Raw genomic sequence first — 21,337 nt, 5'->3', positions numbered from 1 at the left:
GAGAAAATCCTGAAGGAGAACATCCATTCATCACTTCATGACCTGAAGCTCAAGAACATTTGGATTGTGCAACCGGACAGCGGTCCAAAAAGATCGGCAAGTCCAACTCTGAATGGCTCAAAAACACAAAACAAAAAGCAAAATGAGTTAAGATTCAGACTGAGTTCCTTTGGCATGACCTTAAACATGCTGATGATGCTTCACAACCCTCCAACGTGTCTGAATTAAAACAATTATGAGAAGAAGAGTGGGTCAAAATTCCTCCACAGCGAAAGATTCACTGCCAGTCGTCACAAAAAGCTTGATTGCAGTTCACAACCAGTTATTAGATTTAGGACACAATTACTTTTTTCACACAGGAACTGCTAAGTTTGGATAACTTTTTTCCCTTAATAAATGAAATCATAATTGTATTTACTGGGATTATCATTGTGCTGTGTATTTAAGATGAGTGCAACACAACATTGCAATTTCGTCACCACTGGATATGACTGGATTTGAGATGAGACCCACACACAAGGCACGGAGGTCTGCTTGCTGTTGGTACTGGTCTTTCTGTAAGATTTCAACAATAACAAAAATTTTGCATAACATCATCCGTACATGTTGAGAGCAGGAAACATTATCGCACAGACTAACACTGACAAACTGAACATGACCGCTTGGGCAGGTTCAATAGAAAATTCCAGGTGCTGCAGCAATGCATTAGCAATCACTTCTCGGTCCGAAACCGAGCGCAGTCTGAGAGGCTCTGGAAGATACTGAAGCGACCGTGGAATTATACAGCGCCGCCCAAAAACACAGTGATGCCCGCCGCATCAGTATTTCTGTTAAAACAGCGTTTCATGCAGGCAGGTTGCTGCTGGATATAACATGCTGCTGGCAGACTGAAGACAAATATATTCCTGCATTTATGAAACAGAATTAGTAAATTAGGAGACACTAGTTTGAGCAGCATCATACAGTTAGTTGTATGGCAAGTAGACGGTTTTTAAAACACATGCTGCATAAACACACATGCAATGCTACAAAGGAAAAAGGATCACATTCATCACCGTCTGGTACTGTATCCTATACTAGAAATGCAGTTTGTTCTTTTTAAGCTACTACATATTATAATGAAGAGAGAATATTATACTTTGGAAAAACTTACTTATTTTAGCCTGAGAGTTTTGTTTGCTCACATGTAAATAGAATTTTAACATATCTGATGCAAATACATGTCGATACAAGTGATTTATATTGAATTAAATTGTATTTTGTTACTTGGTTTTCTGATTCTTTTATCAATGTTTCTTTATGATCAGGCCAGAAAGACCTCCGTGTTATCTATTAGTCATGTTTCACCCTTTCAAAGAGTCCACTCGTGAGTCTTGCCTTGTGAAACGAGCTGAAAGGGCTGTATGAAAAGATCGATGTGAAAAATTGTACTGAAAAGCCAAAAGGCATGACCGCAAGTTAAATCAGCTCATAACTGCATTTTTTTAATGTTATCTCTTTAGCCAGATAAATGTTGATCTTAATTCACAATGTGGTGTTACTTGGCCCCATGGGTCAAACTACATACCAGGCTGCTGTATATCCCGCTAATGGCAAAGGCGTAAAATATATATACTTATATATATCAAGTAAATAAATAAAAGCAATTCTGAAATACCTGCATGCTGTCCAAGTGGTTCTGTATAAGCATAAACACACATCCATACAATGACAAGAGATGTAAGAAAGAAATAAAGCACAATTACACACATGTGATCACTCATACACATCTCTAAAATCACAATCTTTTCAACACACACGCATACATATCGCCGTATTACAATGCCAATACAAAGACTAAATATAGATTTTTGCGTGCTTTATGGTTCATTTACCCCAAAAGCAACTCTCTATACCAAAAGTCATTTTAAAGATACTGTGAAAAAAAGCAGTATACTTTGGCCAAGATAGTTTTAAAACAATAAGACTTTATTAAAGAAACAAAAGAAACAAAAAAAAGAAAAAAATTCAGGAAGTGAGGTCACGGAAAGCAGGAAACGCTCGAGCAGCATACACAAAAACACACAGCAAAGCCCCCAAGACCCCCAGAGTCCAGACGCTCACCTCTAACAGATGGACAGCGCCCTCATGTTCCTTTTTAGCCTCAACCTGAGCCTGAGAAACACAAGGTGCAGTTCACTTACATTGCAGTTTATGCTGTGCTTTAGTTTCTGTTTAAAACACCGACGAAAGATCCTCACAAAGAGCATCTCTCAAAGGCATTCATTGGTGCGCGAGGTGAAAATGGTTGAAAAGACGGCGCGGACCCCCGTCCGCACTCACGTTTGCCAGCAGTGGCTTGATTCGATAAGATATCGCCGAATGCTTAAAGAATATCGCGTCTTTTCTCAAACCATTTTCGCCTCTCCGGTTTTATGTTTTGTTAAGCATGTTTGTCATTTATCATTCGGAGAGCTGTGCAACATGAAAGCATTACATGCGTGCAAGAAACTGAATATAATCAAGCAACTGCAAGCTGAAGAGCACCTGCACGAGAGTCTCTAACTACCAGCCCAGGGGTTAGATGCACACATGATTTTATTGCTTCTATTATGGTTTCCCTCAACACAGAAATCATAGTAAGGCTCCTCCTTTAGATATAACATCAGCTACAGAGGTGAAAGTGACATAAATGCTCCTGTGTTGTCAACAACACAGGAGCAAAGCAGAGTACACAGCTGTACATTTTTGCAAAGCTAAGAGGAACTGCTGATTGTGGTTGGGGCACAGCCATTTTTAAGAGAAGACGACTTCCTGCATCATCTATGGGCAAAAAACCTAAGTTTGAGCCTGCCCATGTATCCGTAGTTAAAAAATACTGCAACGTTTACTCTTGCTGTGGCTGTTTTTCTTTTCGTTACACGATTCGTAAATGGCCGTTTCAGACAGTGAACATCTTGCCAGGGTGTTTGTTTGAATAGTTGTTTTTGGGCTACATCAAAAGGTGTAGATTTATGATCTGATTTTTTATGCTAGTGCGCTCCAGAAAAATGGGAGTTTACATTCTGAAAGACAAGGAGTATATGGAAACACTGCATCGTACGCATCATTTTTCTTATGAAAACGAGAAACATCTGTTGAGAAAAAAAATAATAAAGCGTTCCACATAAATACGAGAGCATCTGCGGGGCTTTACCATTTCATAAATCTACTTTGCAGGCAATTAATTTAGAACACAGAGAGCAGTGAGTGTCTGCAGGAAGATAAGGCAGTAATGAGCTTCTGTTAATGAGAGAAAAAAGCTGAGAACGACTGCCTGTGAAGGGCTGACTGTGAAGTCAGAACACTGCAGCAACAGCAACACGAGGGCGCTCACAGTGTTGCCAGAGAAGGCATTGGTGACAATTCCTATCATGTTCACACTATCAGTAATCTCAGCCGTTGCTTTCACATTACAGTCAGCTTCAGTGCACAGTGGAGGAAGGCCAACCATCAAATGGCCAGCGCGAGCCTTTTTTTCCCCCTTTATTAAAGTGTGCCTCTAAAAAGTGTCGTGTCTACTTTGGATTCTAAAAGTCTGATTTGCTCGCTTGTGACAAACAAGAGTGCTCCAGAAACGCTCTGGGATTGATAAACAGCTGCAGGACGGGGATGCGACGGAGACGCTCGTGCGAAACTAGAAAAAGCGTAGAGAAAATCATGCACTCCTTAACTTCTGTTGACTTTCACCTTTGTTGTGCTGTATGTTTCGCACGGGTGTTCAACAAAAAGCTCTTTCACCCATGACACACGCCAAAAGCCGGGCAAACACAAAAGCCCATCCCCACTGGTGCTTGGAGTTCGCTTACCTTCTGGAGAATGTCAATCTCCTGCTGCTTTGCATTGAGTACAGCCAAGGCCTGCTCATGCTCCAACTCTAGCTGCTGCCTCCGCTCCGCAGCCTCTCGCATATGCTGTCCACAAGGGGTGTAGGGATGGAGAGCCGGAGGGGAAAATTGTGGAAGGAAGGGGGATGGGGTGGGGGGCATAGAGAGGGCTGCTGTTAGTGGTACTAATACCCAAAGGCACGGAGCCAACACAAAATGCATCTACAGTCTTTAACTCCACATTCAGAAGTGTTACATGTGCACACATTAACGCATACAGAGGCTGGTTAACAGTGTACTGACCTTTAAACCCTTAAAAAATCAAGAAAGACATAAACTATGCCACAGCAAATGCCACGTGAAGACATGTTTATGTCGAACGATCCGTGGGAAAGATCAGATCTCATCTTGCGCAAAGGTGCTCATGGATGAGGACTAGGGATGCTTTGGTGTGTGAACGAGAAACTTCCATCGGCAGTGAGGTTTGCTGCCCCCTTTAGGTAACACGAGACCTGTTTCGTCTCGGTTACTTTGAAAAGCTGTCCTCTGATCTCGTCTTTGCGTGATCAATGCGAGGTTTCGTGTTACGTGAAAAGGGTGAGCAAACTCTCTGACGTGCTCACTTGTCTGTGGTCATCCATAACAACAAAAGAAGCCATACAGTACGGGGGGGGGGACTGAATGCTCGGCTCTTCCTAACACAGTGTGCCCGTGTCACATCACTGCTCCCACTACATGTGAATATTTGCAGCGCTGTAAGGTGAAAGAAGCAAATGACATTTACATGCCAGTAAAAATCTAAGATAGGTAATGTCATCGGACGTGTAGGTGACATTATCATCTAGTCTTCCTCCCCCTCCCGTCATCGTAAAGCCAAACTCTTTGTCCCGCCTCATGCATAAATCACATTAAGCAGTGCTGTGGTCGTATAGCCACGTGACCATTCGTATGTCTGGCAGCCCGCGGATAAAGGGAGGGATAAGCACAGCCACTGAGGTTGACAGAAAGCATTCAGAATGGGCTTCTCCCCAACAGATGGACATAGCAGTGATACCTTATAAATCTAGCAGGGGCAGAGGGGGCAAGGGGAAAGAAGGAAGGGACAGATCAAGTCGGGTAGGACAATGTGAAAAGGTGAAATTGGAAAGGGAAGAGCGCAGACTGTTCCGAGCTTCTACTCTTTCACAGCTCCTGGTCAGACCTCCCAACACGACACTGGAAGGCAACAGACATGTCGAGGCCATTAGACAGTATAGCGGAAAATAACCAGATGGAGGCAGTGTAGCACAGATAGGAGAAAGGGGTACTGGCAAAAGGGTTAGGCTCCATAAATGAAAAGGAATCCCAGGACAGATGAATTACTAGAAATGGAAATGCACACAGTACTGACAGACAGCGTCTGTTCTAGGAGCCAGCTTCCTCACCTTGAGCACCTGCTCTAGGTTCTCCAGTTTGGCTTGGAGCTGGTTCCTCTCCCACAGGGCTAAATCTCTCTCCTGTGTCACAGCACCAAGGGTCTCTTTGAGCTGGGCATACTCAGACTTCACCTGTGCACAAGGGAAAAGCAAGGTCCAGCGTTTTGATGAGTTGCATTACAGTATTCAATCGTCACTAATTTGTAGCATTTTTGGAACACAAAAATTGTCATTCTTATGTGATATGGGTAAATACCCTTTCAGGTTCCCTCACCTGCCCCTGTCCTCCTGCAACCCTAAAGTTTAATGATGCAAACAATGGAGCATGATGGCTGTTTTATAGTTGAAACTAGCAACTGAAAATTTGAATTGAGTTTGTACATGAGATAAGGAGGAGGGTAACTTCCCATGCACCTTTATACAGTGGCCTTAAGCCTGGACTTTTAGCAGACCAGATTTAAGGCACTTGTCCAGTGGCTTCACTTTTCAGATGCAGAGGCTACATGAATCACGAGCCTATGAGAGAAAATATCTAACAATGAGTCAGCGACACTGCAACTCTTTCACAACTGATGCAACACAATGCTACATGTATTTTAATGATAACGGTACAAAGTGGCCTCTTCAGCAGCTGTGCTTAGCACTAAAAATGACTCTGGTTCCTTTATATAACAGACATGGTGCTGGTGCTGGGGCCTCCAGAGCAGAAGAGCTTAAATAGTCTGTCACAGCCGTTTCCAAGAGTCTGCAGCATTAGTCCAATTTTTTTTTCTTTTTTTTTTGAAAGTGCACAAAATTACAGAAACTGTTCGGTAATCTAGTTCATTAAGACAGCAGTTTCCCAATATCATTTGTATAAATACATATTAGTCAGTCAGTGACTGATACAATATTTATGCAAGCTGAATATAACGTGCTACATGAAGGTTAGAGTTGCTGCTTTGGAATGAATGACGCTGAACAGGTTTTGCTGTACTATAAAATGTGATGCGGTTGAATGGCACGCAACAGGCAGAAAGTGGTCGGGTAAGAGAACTGCCTGGTTTCTCTGCTAAAACTATATAATTGTAATTAACACAAGAGTAATATAATTGACTCACTCCCATTGCTATGAACCAAAATATTAATACATTATTCATGTTTCCTTGTTAGCCAAGCACCAAGCATCTGACTGAACCAAGCGTTGTGACTATTTCCAACACTACATATTCTTTATAATTTGTCTTCCACAGATCATTTGTATTGGTACTTACGAGGCAGCTTTTTATAAAGGCCCCTAAGTGGAAGTGAGATGACTGGCTCCTGCGGCCGTAATGTGGTAAAGTCCCTTCCTCAGGGCGACCGTGAATGACTAATGATTCCTCAAGGAGGGCGTTTCGAGCGACATCAGCAAAGCAAAACACACACAGAACCCAGCGAGTCTGTCTCCTCTGAACGGCCCACATCCACAGATTACAAACTATCTGGAGGGGGGTGCCACGCCTAATGCAGACAAACTGAACAACTACACTGGATCCAGCAGAAGCAGGTCAATAGTCTATTAAGGGTAGAGGGAGGCTCTCTCAGTAGCCCCTCCTAGTTCATTCAAAGATAACAGGCATCAGAACACAGGGTTGCAAGCCAGGGCTAGTATCTGCGCTACCCTGCAGAGAGCTACTCTCATATCTGTCAGTCTGATAACAGCTGAGATCACTGCTGCAAGAGCCACCCATGTCCTGATAAGACACCAGTAACAAGCATCCCACCCTTCTTCAGCACCAACAGTAAATACCTGCCAGTCAGCTGCTTCACAAAATTGCTTTCCCATTCATAGAGAGGCCTGGGGATCCTTGTTGGTCTACTTGGACTTTTTGTTATCAGCTCCAAATGCCTTTGAAGTCTTGGGGCTAAAACTGAAGGGATAGTGTGTGTGTAGGATTTTAAGTCTTGTAGATTTCATTGATAGTGGGCTCCATTGATCCAGTATAAAAGGACATATAATCTGTTTGTGTTATGGTTTGACCCAGAAACTCTTCAGATTGTGTCAAGATGGAGAGGCAGTGACAAGTTAGCAGCTATTAGTGTGTACTTATGTACAGCAAACTTTCTACACGTAGCTTTCACCTCTTACCTCCTCATAGTCAGATGCCTTGTGGCTGTTGCTGAACAACTGTAGATTCAAGTGCTTATTCTCGTGGAGGAAGTCTTGAAGCTCATTCTCCTAGGCAAAAGAGGCAGAAAGGAAACTGTTTAAAATCCACAAGTCACAAAGATTAGACCAGAGCACAGCACTCAAGCCCAGTATGTTGTTAGCAATAACCCATGCATTATTCATCCAAGAAGACTGCTTGAGTTTCTCTTGTACGCTCTAGAAAGCATCGCTAAAAGAAGCTGCCACTTCAGCTGCTACAGCAGAACAATAAGAATGTCATAATAGTTTTCTATGTTAGCATCTCGGATACAAAGCAATGAACAGAACAAGAAACTCAGAGAATGTTGTTTTTCACTGCTGCGAGCGTTTTGGAAGCAAACATGTATTCAAATACTACACACACACACACACACACACACACACACACACACACACACACACACACACACACACACACACACACACACACACACACACACACACACACACACACAATGATCTTTCCTACCAAGTGCTTCAAGCTGGGAGTAAAAAAAAAACCCCTTCATTGGAGAGAAGGAAAACTTAATTACATTCAATCAACAGTCGCGTGGCGTGCCGTGAATGCAATTTGCAGTGCCAACTTGAGACTTCCCTGAGATGTGCAATTTATAGCAGCAGCAGCAGCAGCAGCATGTAGGCCAAGGGTTCTTCTTGTCTGGAGCTAAGAAGCTAAATGGCTCATGCATGATGCATTTACTGTAAATACAGTGCATCCTAATGGCCTGTGATGGAGAGTCTGCTCCTTTATGTTTTACTTATGAAGGATGCTTCATAAAAATGACCCAAGAGGTAAACTTGGAACTAACATTAATGCACATTAATGCACAGCCTGCGTGACATTTGTGTTACATGCACACCAAAACACAGAGAGACACATTTTCTTTCACGATCACATGGTTTTCTATTTATATCTTATACAGAAATGGCAAAAATAACAATAGCCAACACCGAAACTAATTTTTGTATTTGTTTATTCCCTTTTTTTTTTTATTAATTTCTTCACTTCGAGCCAAGGAAACAGGGAAGCTCTACAGCCTTTTAGCTTTTATGCTACAGCACAGTATTGCCATATTTTGTAGATCATATAATATCAATACAGTGAGAGCAAATATCTATATCTTACTATATAAAATAAAAACAAATGGAACTTTTTAGTGCTGGAATAATAAAATCAATTCTTTTTCAGTTCGCCACACGATGCTGTTGTTGTTTTTTTGTTTTAAATGACATCAGCATATTTGATATTTAGTGTGAGAGTGGAAATTGTTGCAATTAAGATTAAGATATCGTGGAAAGAATCCAAAAAGCACAATGTGCATTTATATCAAACGTGTCTTGGATTTATTTTGCGGAAGTATGGGACAAAGCAGATGGATATAGCACATGGGATTTGCAAGGATAGTCATCCGTCCCTCTTCTTCAGGGTCATCTTAGCTACCGCGTAGACACCCTTTCACACTCACATTCACATCTATGGGCAATTTAGAATCACCAGTTAAGCTAATCCCACTAACCGCACTAACTGTGTTTGGAGTTTGGTGGGAGGAAGCCGGAGAGAACCCACGCAGACATGGGGAGAACATGCAAACGCCACACAGAAAGGCCCTTTTCAGATGATGAATTCAACCCAGGCCCAATTCACGGTGAGGTAACCACCACACCACTGTGCTGGCCCAGGGAGTGCTATATGAAAGTAAAATATTCTGGGACTACTACGAACATGAAGGCTCATCTCACGTGCCGCCATTCTGAAAACAGCAAATATTAAAAAAGCTCAACTGAAAAAGCAGCCGACAGTGGGCGCATTTATCTTGACAAAGCTACCTCTCGATTCAACGGGAGCTAAGAAAATGACACGATCCATCACCCAGTTTATTTACAAAGACCTGAATCCACATAGTTGTTATAGAAAACAAGGGTTTGGAGTCCATGTGACAGCATCGTGATATATTTTCATAGACGCCGCCATACCCAGGCTACAGAGAAGTTAAACATAAAGCTGGGGAAAGTTTGAGTACAGCAGAAAGGAGTGCATCAACTTGTGACACACTGAAAAAAGATAAATCGCAATATATGCTACTGCAATACTCAGCATGTCACAAAATGTTTAAAAGTGCTAAAATATTGTATCATAGGTTACGTGTCACATCGTTGGACCCCCGCCTCTAACTGCTGCTACTCTCTACACCTACTTATGACAATACTAGCGTGACATCCGATACACAGTATACATTAAAGTCACATATGTAAGACCATAGAAGAGAAAACACTATCAAGGAAAAGCAGAGTAAACAACAGCCTGAAGACAGTACGAGAGTTGAGAGTGAGCTTTGCTTTTTTTTTTTTTTTTTTTTTTCGCCTGTCCCATTTGGTTCTTTAGCCATCAGAATTGTTGTCTGAAGACCAACAAGGATACCCAATGGATTTACTTTGCCAAATGGATCATCGTGGCATTGCCGTATTGGTCCATTTGGTCGATCTTTGTTTTTATTATTTATTATATTTTATTTTCAGATGTTACAGACGGGACAGACATGAGTGAGAGATAGGAAAGGGAGAAAGAAAGAGGAAGGAAAGGAAAAACAGAAGGGGAGAGGGACAGTGAGAAAGGGGGGGAGAAAAAAAATAAAAATCTCCTGGATCACCTGTTGAGAGAAGAATAGAAAACAAGCAAAAAAAGACAAAAAAAACAAAAACAAAGCAACATACTAAACACAACACCATCGCATTAATCTAGCTAAGTGTAAACAGCAGTAAATACTAAATATTCAATGTTGTTGTGCAGCACGCAGGACAGATGTGCTTCGAAGTAGCAGCCAAGAAAGGTGTAATTTGGGTCTACGAGCAGTGAACACCCGTGTGCATACCTGTGTGGATCAGCGCGCTTGTATTCCAAAGGTTTCTCCATGTAACGATCTGCTAGGGAGTGTGGGGGGGCCACAGCCCCGTCCTCCAGGGTGTGAAGCAGGTATGGAGGAGATCAAAACTCCAGACATCCAGAGGCCCCCAGAACACAAGAAACCATGGAAGACCAACAGAGGGGCAGCCGCGCCACTGTTCCAGTAAGAGCTGAGGAGAGTCCCAGATGAGGGTTCACTCAGCAGCCGCGGAGCAGAAGCCAGGGGGAGTTGCAGTGACGCGCCCGTGAGCTCCGCCGGCCGCCAGCTGTGCCTGAGTGACCGAGCCCCAGGCCGAGAGGCCGGGGGCACCCCACCCCCGAAGGGGCCCGAGCGAGCCACAGGCTCCAGGCCCCGATAAGCGGCCGCCAAGGAGTGAGCCGGTGTGTACCTGGACGCCCATCCCCAGACACAAAGAACCACCAACGCACCGACACCTGAGGGAGTCCGCCACCGGCAGGGGAAGTGGTGGTAGGTGGAGATAGGCCTCCAAACCTTGGAGGGCCTGAGGTGTCCCCAGAGAGGTGGCGTCTGATACCCAACCTGACATATAGACACAGACATACAGGCACACACAGACACAAACATCCATTCCCCCCCTCATGCTCTCAAATGCACTCACTCCACACTCAACCAACGTGGAGACAGACATAAAGAGACGCTGTACACACGATCACACTCCCCAAGCGTACTCTACAAACCGGGTCTAGGTACTGGTGAGCTTTGCTGCTTTTTCATTCATTTATGTCACAAAAAAAAAGATTCCACTTGCATCGATTGTGTCCAGTCAATTTTAATGCTTCCCGAACAAGCAGTAGATTGCATTGGCAATCCTATTCATATCCATTGATCCTTCAATTCGGTGTTAATATGGGCTGGCTGAGCCTCCAGGTGTTCCCGCTGAAGGACAAACAGCTACAGAAAAAAAAGCAAAAGCTGACATTTTGCCGTGCATACGCTGAACGAACAATATACTGAAGCACTTTAGACATCCTGGTTTGTTGTTGATTTAAGCATTTCAATATGACTGCCACCCTCATTTAAAATCCTTTTATTTTGGTGGTGGGGGATTTGGACGTGACAAAACACGCATAACGATGCAAACCAAATTGTGTCTCAAACAGAGAATCAGCTGTGACTTTGTTCTATATTGTTGACGTGTTAATGCTTTAAACAGATCAGCGCACGTCATAATCCCTTGGCAAGACACATTTTTACGGAGAGTCCGTGAGCCAAGCTGTGGAAGCATTTCAGTGCAGAAAACAGCGTGGCCTATACTGAGCCGTCCTCGGCGTTATTCAGCTGAAAACCTGAGATTTCTGCTGAGATGAGATTTTCTTGCACACCAATACAGACACGCACACAAAGAACAGCAAGTTTAACTGAAAGGAGGTATTACAAAAAACAGACAGAGAGCAAAGAGACTGAATTATAGGAAAAGCGACTGCCACACAGCAATAAGAGGGGGGGAAATGAATGAATGCATTCTATTTGATCTGGATAGGAGAGCTAGGACAGTTTCATGAATGATACGCAGTGGAAAAATATAATTAGGCCTTGGGGGCAGAGTACCCGGCTACTCCTACTCCAAATGTGCATTTGGTCCAGACATGCTCTGACTCAGCTTCGTGTGCCGCAGCAACGTGTTAAGTTTTGATAAGGCTGACAGATGAATCAACTCTGCCATTTAACTCGCAAGCAATGCAAACATTTCACCCACTAACTCTATATTCAGCGGCCTCTGTTCGATGTGGATGAAAGCATCTTATTCCTCTCGTTCAGAATAGGTAATTGCCAGCTGTCTAGATGTCCAGCAAAAGGAGAAAGCATATACTTCCCCTACCTGAAGACTGGTTCCTCATGACTTCTGTAATCTCTAATATTATTAGGAGGTGGCAGTAGGTATTGAGTTGTATAAATAAACTCAATTATAGTGTCAGAAATGTGCCTAAAATATCATCTAACGGTGTAGAACTGTGAAGATGACCGACTTTAAACAGTTGGTCAGCTTCACAGTTAGACTTTTCCTTTTCCCCCCTTACACTTGAATCTCTACAACACTTTAACACACCAGGATTCCACGGACACGACGCAAAAAGCAAAATGAGCCACTTTCTGTACTATACAAAAAAGAGAAGAAACATAGTCTATCTTCAAATTAATTTTGGACACCTAGAGTGCGTGCCATGTGTCCAAGGCAACATGAGATGCCAATCGCACCTTTAACAGAAGGTGCTTGTGTTTACAAACTGCTCCTTAATGATAACAAAGCTAACCACAAAGATGCCCTGGAGATAAATTTCGGCACTGCTGTAAAGAACCTGGACTTATCGAGCCTGCCCGCCGTCTCCCTCAGCACTGATCTTCGATTATCGCGGATGCATATTCGAGCAACGCTGATACAGCTAATGCTTGTCGCCATGGTAACAGGCTTTAAATGCTCGCGGAGGCACGCTCTGCTGATGGTCTGTAGCTGTACACCCGATACCCAGGAAAGTAGAGGTGCCAGATGGCTGTGACAGTGTTTACTGTCACTCACACACTCAGTCAGATGATGTGTTTATATACACGGCCGCTGAACTCACGATGAGGGGGGACATTAATGAAAATGTGCAATTTCAACACTGGGTCAAAAAAAAAAAAAAAAGAAGTATCAGTGTGTATTCCTATTGACACTGTTAAAAATTCGCCAACAGCGCAGGTAATCCTGCACGTTTGTGCTTCTTTTTAACATGAGATGTAGAGGAAACAGAGGAGAGAGAGGGAGTTGGTTTAGACCAAACAGGAAGTGACATTACTGTCAACTCGCCATCCCCTCACAAAAAAATTCCCTGGTCTTGTCTCTGTTTGCGTCGCTGTTCTCAAAGCTTGGTGGAGCAGGGGGAGATGAGAGCTGTACCGCAGTCTGTGGAGACCAGCCTGCCATTTCTGCTCGCCATTTGGGGACAGTTTGTCCTTTGGGTAGCTTCCCCTGGACTCAGCAGGCTAATAATGGGCGAGGAGGGAAGTGCTGCTGTGGGCAGGGACGGCGAGAGGAGGGCAGCAAAGAAAACTGTCCTAATGCAGTGTTTATTTAGGGCAGAAAGCCACACACAAAGACAGCTCGTCTATAGAGGGGGGGCTCGGGGGTATGACGAAATGAATTCAAATGGTCCAGGACCAGACAGTGCCATTTAAATTACTGCCGAGTCCCTCGAGCTCCTACCTTTCATAGAGAAAAAATTCAATTTCAGGCCATCTGCACTAGTCTTTTACTACTCTCTTTCAAACACGTATACTTTTATTGTGGTGCCAAACTTCAACTTTTTATAAAGAGGCTTTGATGTCTACAGTTTTTTTCCCCCCAGCTCTCAAACTACAGAGAAGAGAAGAATAATGCTTTATCTACTCTCACTATCACACATACTCTAAAATTCTTTAGCTGAGCATTTTGCCTCAGAGTGCGTGGGTAACCAACTTTAACCACTGGAAATTCATAGCAGAAAAACTTTGCTCTCTCTCAAACTCAACTTTAATGGACAGAAGCATCTCCAGCTTTGGCACACTGTGAAACAAACTGATTAGTCACTCTGGCTTGGTACCATCAACTCGTCTACACGTCCTTGCTGCGAGAAGCCGTGAGAACTCCTCCTGTCTCAGGTACAGAATGTTTCTCCAGTTAAATAAATAAAATATAGCAGGGTAATTATTGCCTTTGCTGGTCACTGGTTATTTTATCACATTTGGCATTTAGCCTGGCCTCAATGACAAATCCCACCACTCCCACCCCTCCCAACACCACCAAACAGTAAAATTAAAAACGCTGTCTTGTGTGATCTGCCTCACCCTCCAACACTGCACACAGTCAGAGGAATTCGACTCGCTTTTCTCCAACAGAGTGGCTCTTAACAGAAAAAAATAAAATAAATTTAACCTTCGAGACTTAATTTAAGACATCAGCACCACATTCAAATGCCAGCATTGCTAAAGTAAAGGTACACTGTGTTTGATTTAATAGAAAGCCTCTCTATATAACTTCTACTAACCAACAAAACTGACTTATTCTGTCATATCATGAGATTAAAATAAGATGAATCCAGTATAATAAGATTAAATGTGTAGTTTTTTTTGTTTGTTTGGTCTTTTACTAATCAGCAGGGCCCGTCTGTTTCCCTTTTTCTTCTCTTTACCTTTTGTCCTGAGTCAAGGCCACTCCAGCGGGAAGCAGAGTGACATTTCTGGGGCATTATGAGAAAATGTCCTTAAAGAACCACCAAGTGAAAGAGAGTTGTGTAACATATCTCTGACCTTTCGCAGTTGTGACCACACACACACAGCGCTGTGTACCTCTGTTCATTTACATCACAGCTATGTTGTACCGAGCGACTGCGTATACAAAAGAAGCCAATAAAGCCACAGCGTGAAGATACTACTGCACAAGATGCGCAGCACTTCTTCGGTTTGTGCACGATCACTCACAACAAGTAATTACTACAGCAATGTGCATCGCTCATTCTCAAATGTGGTCCCCATGCCAACAAAACCCAACCCACAGATACTGCACCCTGCAATTAATTGTTCCAATTTTTTTTTTCATTTCAGTCACTGCCAGGGAACCATGCTATCACTGCCACTCGTTTTCTCAAGGGAGGCTTGTGTGTGATGATAGAAGGCAAAGCTCTCAGGGTACAAATCAATTTTAGCATCCATCCTTTTCATTCAGAGGCCAAAGTATATTCTTGGGGCACTTACCAAAGTCTGACATGTTTGATTCTTTTTCTTCACCTCTGCATCAAGCGCTTCACACTCTTTCCTTCTGGTGCTGATCTCAGTCTCCTGGGGAGATGGGGAAAAAGCAGAGGACAGCTGCTTGGTTTGTCAGGAACAGAAGCTTCCTGAGAGAACTCAGTAAAACTAAACAGGAAGAGACTGAGCTGAGGCTTTTCAGCATTTAGGTGTGCGAGTGCATGTGTCAGGGGTTTGTGTGTATATGAATTGTACATGGGTGAGATTTGCAGAGATTATCTGCTAGAGATTACAAATGTTTCAATGTCAGGGAAAAGGGCTGAAATGCTTTGAAATGAGAGGTTCAAAAAAATGTGGATAGAGGGAGTGTGGCCCCTAATGAATACTATCGTGAAAAAGATCAAACCAAAATCTGCTTAAAACTTCTGCAAATAAAAGCGGGGTTAGACCTTCCTACACCTATGAGAAGCTGCACACAGAGGTGCTTTAAACTAAATGTCAGCAAGCTCTCAATGGCGATGCTTGGGTCGCCATTTGTATTTGATTTTACGTGTCATATTCAACACACGTAAGTTAACGATCTGACGGGATTTTGTTCCCTCATCGCTAAATATGGAATGAAGATTTTGAAAATGTGGTGAAATGTTTAATGTAGAGGCTTGAAGTGGTTTTATCTAGCGGGCGATCGTAGCTCAAGAGTTGGGAGTTTGCCTTGTAATCGGAAGGTTGCCGGTTCGAGCCCCGGCTTGGACAGTCTCGTTCGTTGTGTCCTTGGGCAAGACACTTCACCCGTTGCCTACTGGTGGTGGTCAGAGGGCCCGGTGGTGCCAGTGTCCGGCAGCCTCGCCTCTGTCAGTGCGCCCCAGGGTGGCTGTGGCTACAATGTAGCTTACCATCACCAGTGTGTGAATGGGTGGATGACTGGATATGTAAAGCGCTTTGGGGTCCTTAGAGACTAGTAAAGCGCTATATAAATACAGGCCATTTACCATCTAATGATGGAGTAAAATACCAAGAAAACAACTCCTATCAGCTTAAAAAGAAAGCGACTAAATTCCCCATCAATCCACGAGGCTCATTCAGGTCTAAAACATAAAGGTAAAGAGTCTGAGGTATTTTAACCTTAGTGGGGTTGTCCCTCAAACATGTGGTCATTGACCCACTGTTAACTATGTGCTTGGGTCATTACTACCAGAGGTTTTGGGTGAAACCACTGTGAGACTTTGCCCCACCCTGTGATGTAGTGTACTGAGGTCACCTGATGCGAGGGACAGCCCCTTCTAAGGTTTAAATACCTGGGACTCTCCACCGTTTGATTTTAGAGCTACAAAGAAGAAGCCTCTTGGATAAGAGGTGAAATGCCTTAAACTTAAAGAAGTCCAGCCGCTTTCTTTTTAAGCGCCTAAGATTATCCTGACCAGGATCAACAAGACAGCAAGCAAGCTATTTATTCCAGCTCTTTTCTGAACTAAGGTGGTTCTGTCATACTTCAAGTCTGCCTATAGAACAAAATGAGCAGCTGTGGGTTAGACGTGGAAGCAACCCTTGGAAAAACCCAGAAGGTCGTCAAAGTGTGTCAAAGTGTCAAAAGCCATCATTAATGGTACAGCAATGAAACCTGTGAATCTATAAGCCATTATATTTTTCCTATTTTTTAAATATTGGTAATTGTTGAGTCTATTGACCAGCTTTACAGCAGAAGCTTCTGCGTACCATAGCAGAATCAGAACAGGTGTAACTAATAACTATAATGAGTGCTGTGTTGTGCTTCAGGGTCTCAGCGGACCCCTAAACACACCACAGCATGCACAGCACAGCCCGTCTGCAGAGCGGCGTTGCTGACCTTCCTTCGCAGGATAAACACAGGTGTAATTGGTAACATTACTTACGGCCATGTTCCGTTTAGACGGCCCTGCTATTGTGAGTGCTGGTTTAACTAAGACAAAACAGACGTGACAATATGTAGGAAATCCAGATTAACCTTTAGGGAAACGGGAACTTTCTGTTCATGCTTTATCCTTTTTTTCCCAATATAAATTTTCTGACATACTCGTGTTTACTAAGAAATAAGGAGACTTTATTTGATCCATTACTACAGCTTAAGGGTTTTCTTGGAAAAAGCCACTGCTGTGATCTGGCACTAAGACTTGCACTGAAATTCAGCCCCAATTATTGCAATTAAATACTGTATACCTGTATGGTAGACTGCATCCCCTGTTTGATCGGGGAAATAAAAGGTTGAACATGTTTTCAACTTATGCCTAATATTTTCTCCAAATGATCCGAGTGCTTGTTGTGTTTCCATTAGGCTGCAAGCCGAACAGTGCATTAGTTGGAATTACAGTGAAAAGAAATTCAACTTTCTTCACAATGTGCAATTTGAGCCAAAACATGACTTAAGTCTGGCGCACTCAGACTAACAGTGTTGTTCAGAGAACTCGTCTCCGCTCGCTTCTCAGTAGGGGCGCACAGAGAGAAACAGGATATCCCTATCAAGGCTGCCGGTGTGTTTAGTCTCATTTGTGTGCCTTCAGTCCAACACCATGGCGACCTTAGCTGGGAAGCTTGGATGCCTTCTATAGTCATGAGAGTACCCACAGTATTTTTTACTGGATATCAGGGTAATGCATAGCTACTTTTACGGTCCAAAATGCACGCCAGCTTTACGTCATCACCCAGATCCTCTGTTTACCAGATCACTGAGCTTTGAAGGAGGAACATTGCTGCTGTGGATGGATGCGTGCGACCACACCGAGGTCGTTATCGTTAACTAAAATAAGCTAAACACCAAAATAAGATGTGGCAAAACATTTTAGTTAACTAAAAAATAAAATAAAAACTATCCTTGTAAGAAAGAAAGGAAGAAAATAAAGCAGCATCTGTTGTTTAAGTGAAAAATTTACCTTGAATAATGAGGTATTGGTGGGCGTGTTTGAGTCAACAGTTTTTAAAAGGTTCTGTGTTTTTATTGTAGTACCTGTGCTTATTTTCCTAAATCTTGCCTCTCACATATCCTCGCCATAGATTAATAACCAGAAAGACTAAAGGTAACACTGAAACTAATGAAAACTAAATTAAACCTAAACTGAATTAAAAACAAAAAGTCAATTTGAAATAAAATAAAAACTAATCAGAACATACAAAATTATCATAGCTCTATATCACACACTCACGCACACACACGGGCAGCATCACACGCCTCTGAGCGAGACTAAAATGTGAGAATGCACGAATGTTTGCTTCCTCATAGCAAAGCTCACAGGCTGCTTTGAGCTTGAATATATCCATTGAAGGCATTTTTGTTACTGCTGCCCTCCTGACCTGCTGTCGTTCTGACTGTATTTAATAAGACAGTGAGCAACAGGGTCAGAGAACAAGATGAGGAGGAGGATGAACAAGCTCTGACCCTTTTGTAACCCACAACCTTGTGGCATTTCACCCCAGGAAAGCATCAGATTACTGGTTAAATCTTCAACCACTTATCCGTGATGGTGGGTCCAATAGCTGAAGTCAACACGCAAGTGTGCACCTAGGATTTCAAACGATTTAGCAGTCGTGTGAATGGAAAGAAATGGAAGATGAACCCCATTTCAAGCATAGAGTTCATGATTAAGTCCTGAATAAGGTGAAGATAGGAACTAAAATAAAAGTATGGCTGTGGAAGCGGCGGCGGCCTAGAGGGAAGCGAGCCGGCGTCAGGAACAGGCTGAGAGCTCGTGCACACCGCACACCTCTGCCTAGCATCCTGCTCGCCAACGTCCAGTCACTGGAGAACAAGCTTGACGACCTCAGGGCCAGGATAAAGTTCCAGAGAGACATTCGGGACTGCAATCTCCTCTGCTTCACCGAGACATGGCTGAACCCAGCGGTGCCGGACCACGCCATCCAGCCGGCCGAGTTCTTCTCGGTTCACCGCATGGACAGGACACGGGACTCGGGGAAGTCAAGGGGAGGCGGCGTGTGTTTAATGGTGAACAACAACTGGTGCAACAGTGCGAACGTTGTTCCTCTCACACGCTCCTGCACACCAAATCTGGAACTACTGTCCATCATGTGTCGTCCTTTTTATCTACATCGGTCATTGTAAGTGCCGTTTATATTCCACCACAAGCGGACACGGTCACCGCCTTATGCGAGCTGCATGAGGCACTCACACAGCACCAGACACAACACCGGGACGCTGCGCTTATTGTGACGGGGGACTTTAATAGCGCCAACCTCAAACGCGCAGCGCCGAACTTTTATCAACACATCACCTGCCCCACCAGGGGTGAAAGGACACTGGACCACTGCTACACTACGGTCAAGGACGGCTACAAGGCACAATCCCGCCCCCCGTTTGGCAAATCTGATCACGCCGCCATCTTCCTCATGCCAAAATACAAACAAAGGCTGAAACAGGAAGTTCCGGTTCAGAGGAAGGTCGCGCGCTGGACGGATCAATCGGTGGCCGCGTTACAGGACGCACTCGATGACGCAGACTGGGGCATGTTCAGAAACAGCTCCGACGATGACGTCAACGTGTTTACGGAAGCGGTTGTGGGATTCATCGGGAAACTAGCGGATGATACCGTGGAGACAAAGACTATCACAACGTTTCCCAACCAGAAGCCGTGGGTGGATAAAACCATCCGCGACGCTCTGAGATCCCGCACCGCTGCCTACAACACGGGACTCATGACGGGGGACATGGACCCGTACAAAGCCGCGTCATATAACGTGCGGAGGGCGGTGAAAGAGGCGAAGCAGCGCTACGGGAGGAAACTAGAGTCACAACTCCAACAGAGTGACTCTAGGAGCCTGTGGCGGGGACTAAGGACAATAACGGACTATAAAGCACCAACAACCGGTATGACGAACGCGGCCGTGACTCTGGCAGACGAGCTGAACACTTTCTATGCTCGCTTCGAGGCTGCAGCTAAGGTCTCCAACAATGCTAGTGTTAGCAGCGCTAACGGCTGCAGACAGGAAGATACTGCCAGCACCGGAAACGTGCTCGTCATCTCCGAGCATGAAGTAAGGAGAGCCTTCAAGAGAGTGAACACCAGGAAAGCAGCAGGACCAGACGGCATCCCAGGTCGTATCCTAAGAGACTGCGCATACCAGCTAGCTCCTGTGTTCACTGAGATATTCAAAATCTCTTTATCTCAGTCGGTGATCCCCACATGCTTCAAAGAGTCCATCATTGTTCCTGTCCCGAAGAAACCCCACCCTGCTTCTCTCAATGACTATCGCCCTGTAGCCCTCACCTCAGTAGTGATGAAGTGCTTTGAACGCCTGGTCAGAGACTTCATCATTTCTTCACTACCAGACACACTGGACCCACTACAGTTCGCTTACCGTCCAAATCGTTCCACAGACGATGCCACCTCTCATCTCCTCCACACATCACTCACTCACTTGGACACTAGAAGGGGGAATTATGTTAAAATGCTCTTCATAGACTACAGCTCTGCATTTAACACCATAATTCCCTCCACACTCACCACCAAGCTGGAGCATCTGGGACTCAGCTCATCTATGTGTCAGTGGATCTCCAACTTCCTAACTGGCAGACCACAGGCAGTAAGGATGGGCGGACATGTCTCAGCCTCCACCACTCTCAGCACTGGAGCCCCCCAGGGGTGTGTTCTGAGCCCCCTGCTGTACTCTTTGTACACATATGACTGTGTGGCCACTACCAGCTCCACCACCATCATCAAGTTTGCTGACGACACCGTCGTGGTGGGCCTGATCTCTGATAACAACGAGACGGCCTACCTGAAGGAGATTAGGAATCTGGAGAACTGGTGCCAGAGGAACAACCTCCTTCTAAACGTCAGTAAGACAAAGGAGCTGATAGTGGACTTCAGCACTAAGCAGGAGAGGAACTACCAGACCCCCGTCATCAACGAGTGCCCAGTGGAGAGAGTGGACAGCTTCAAATACCTCGGAGTTCACATCACGCAGGACCTGTCATGGTCCTGTCACATCAACACCGTGGTGAAAAAGGCCCGACAGTGTCTCTACCACCTCAGACGCTTGAGAGACTTCCAACTGCCCTCCAAGGTGCTCAGGAACTTTTACTCGTGCACCATAGAGAGCATCCTGGCGGGAAACATCTTAACCTGGTTCGGGAACAGCACCATGCAGGACAGATGAGCTCTACAGAGGGTTGTGCGGTCAGCTGAGCGCACCATCCGCTCCGAGCTCCCTGACCTGCACTCGATCTACAGCAGGCGGTGCCGGACCAAGGCCAGGAAGATCGTGAAGGACCTCAGCCATCCCAACAACAGACTGTTC

General features: G+C 44.4%; 1 protein-coding gene across 1 annotated transcript in view; it reads right to left on the bottom strand.

Annotated features, from left to right (window-relative positions):
* rimbp2b (RIMS binding protein 2b) overlaps positions 1 to 21,337 on the bottom strand; it is a 108,978-nt gene that overhangs the window by 29,223 nt on the left and 58,418 nt on the right. The window contains exons 6-11 of the mRNA XM_085474820.1: positions 15,062 to 15,145; positions 7,371 to 7,460; positions 5,270 to 5,392; positions 3,828 to 3,932; positions 2,104 to 2,154; positions 1,658 to 1,678 (exon numbers count right to left, since the gene is read on the bottom strand). Of these exons, the coding sequence (XP_085330946.1) occupies positions 1,658 to 1,678; positions 2,104 to 2,154; positions 3,828 to 3,932; positions 5,270 to 5,392; positions 7,371 to 7,460; positions 15,062 to 15,145 (474 nt within the window). The remainder of the gene's footprint in view (positions 1 to 1,657; positions 1,679 to 2,103; positions 2,155 to 3,827; positions 3,933 to 5,269; positions 5,393 to 7,370; positions 7,461 to 15,061; positions 15,146 to 21,337) is intronic.

This window comes from Copadichromis virginalis, linkage group LG12 (assembly GCF_057382275.1).
Source record: "Copadichromis virginalis isolate Kocher_CV1m ecotype Utaka linkage group LG12, C_Virginalis_male_GT1.1, whole genome shotgun sequence".
Lineage (NCBI taxonomy): Eukaryota > Metazoa > Chordata > Actinopteri > Cichliformes > Cichlidae > Copadichromis > Copadichromis virginalis.
This window is presented reverse-complemented; position numbering and strand designations above follow the sequence as displayed.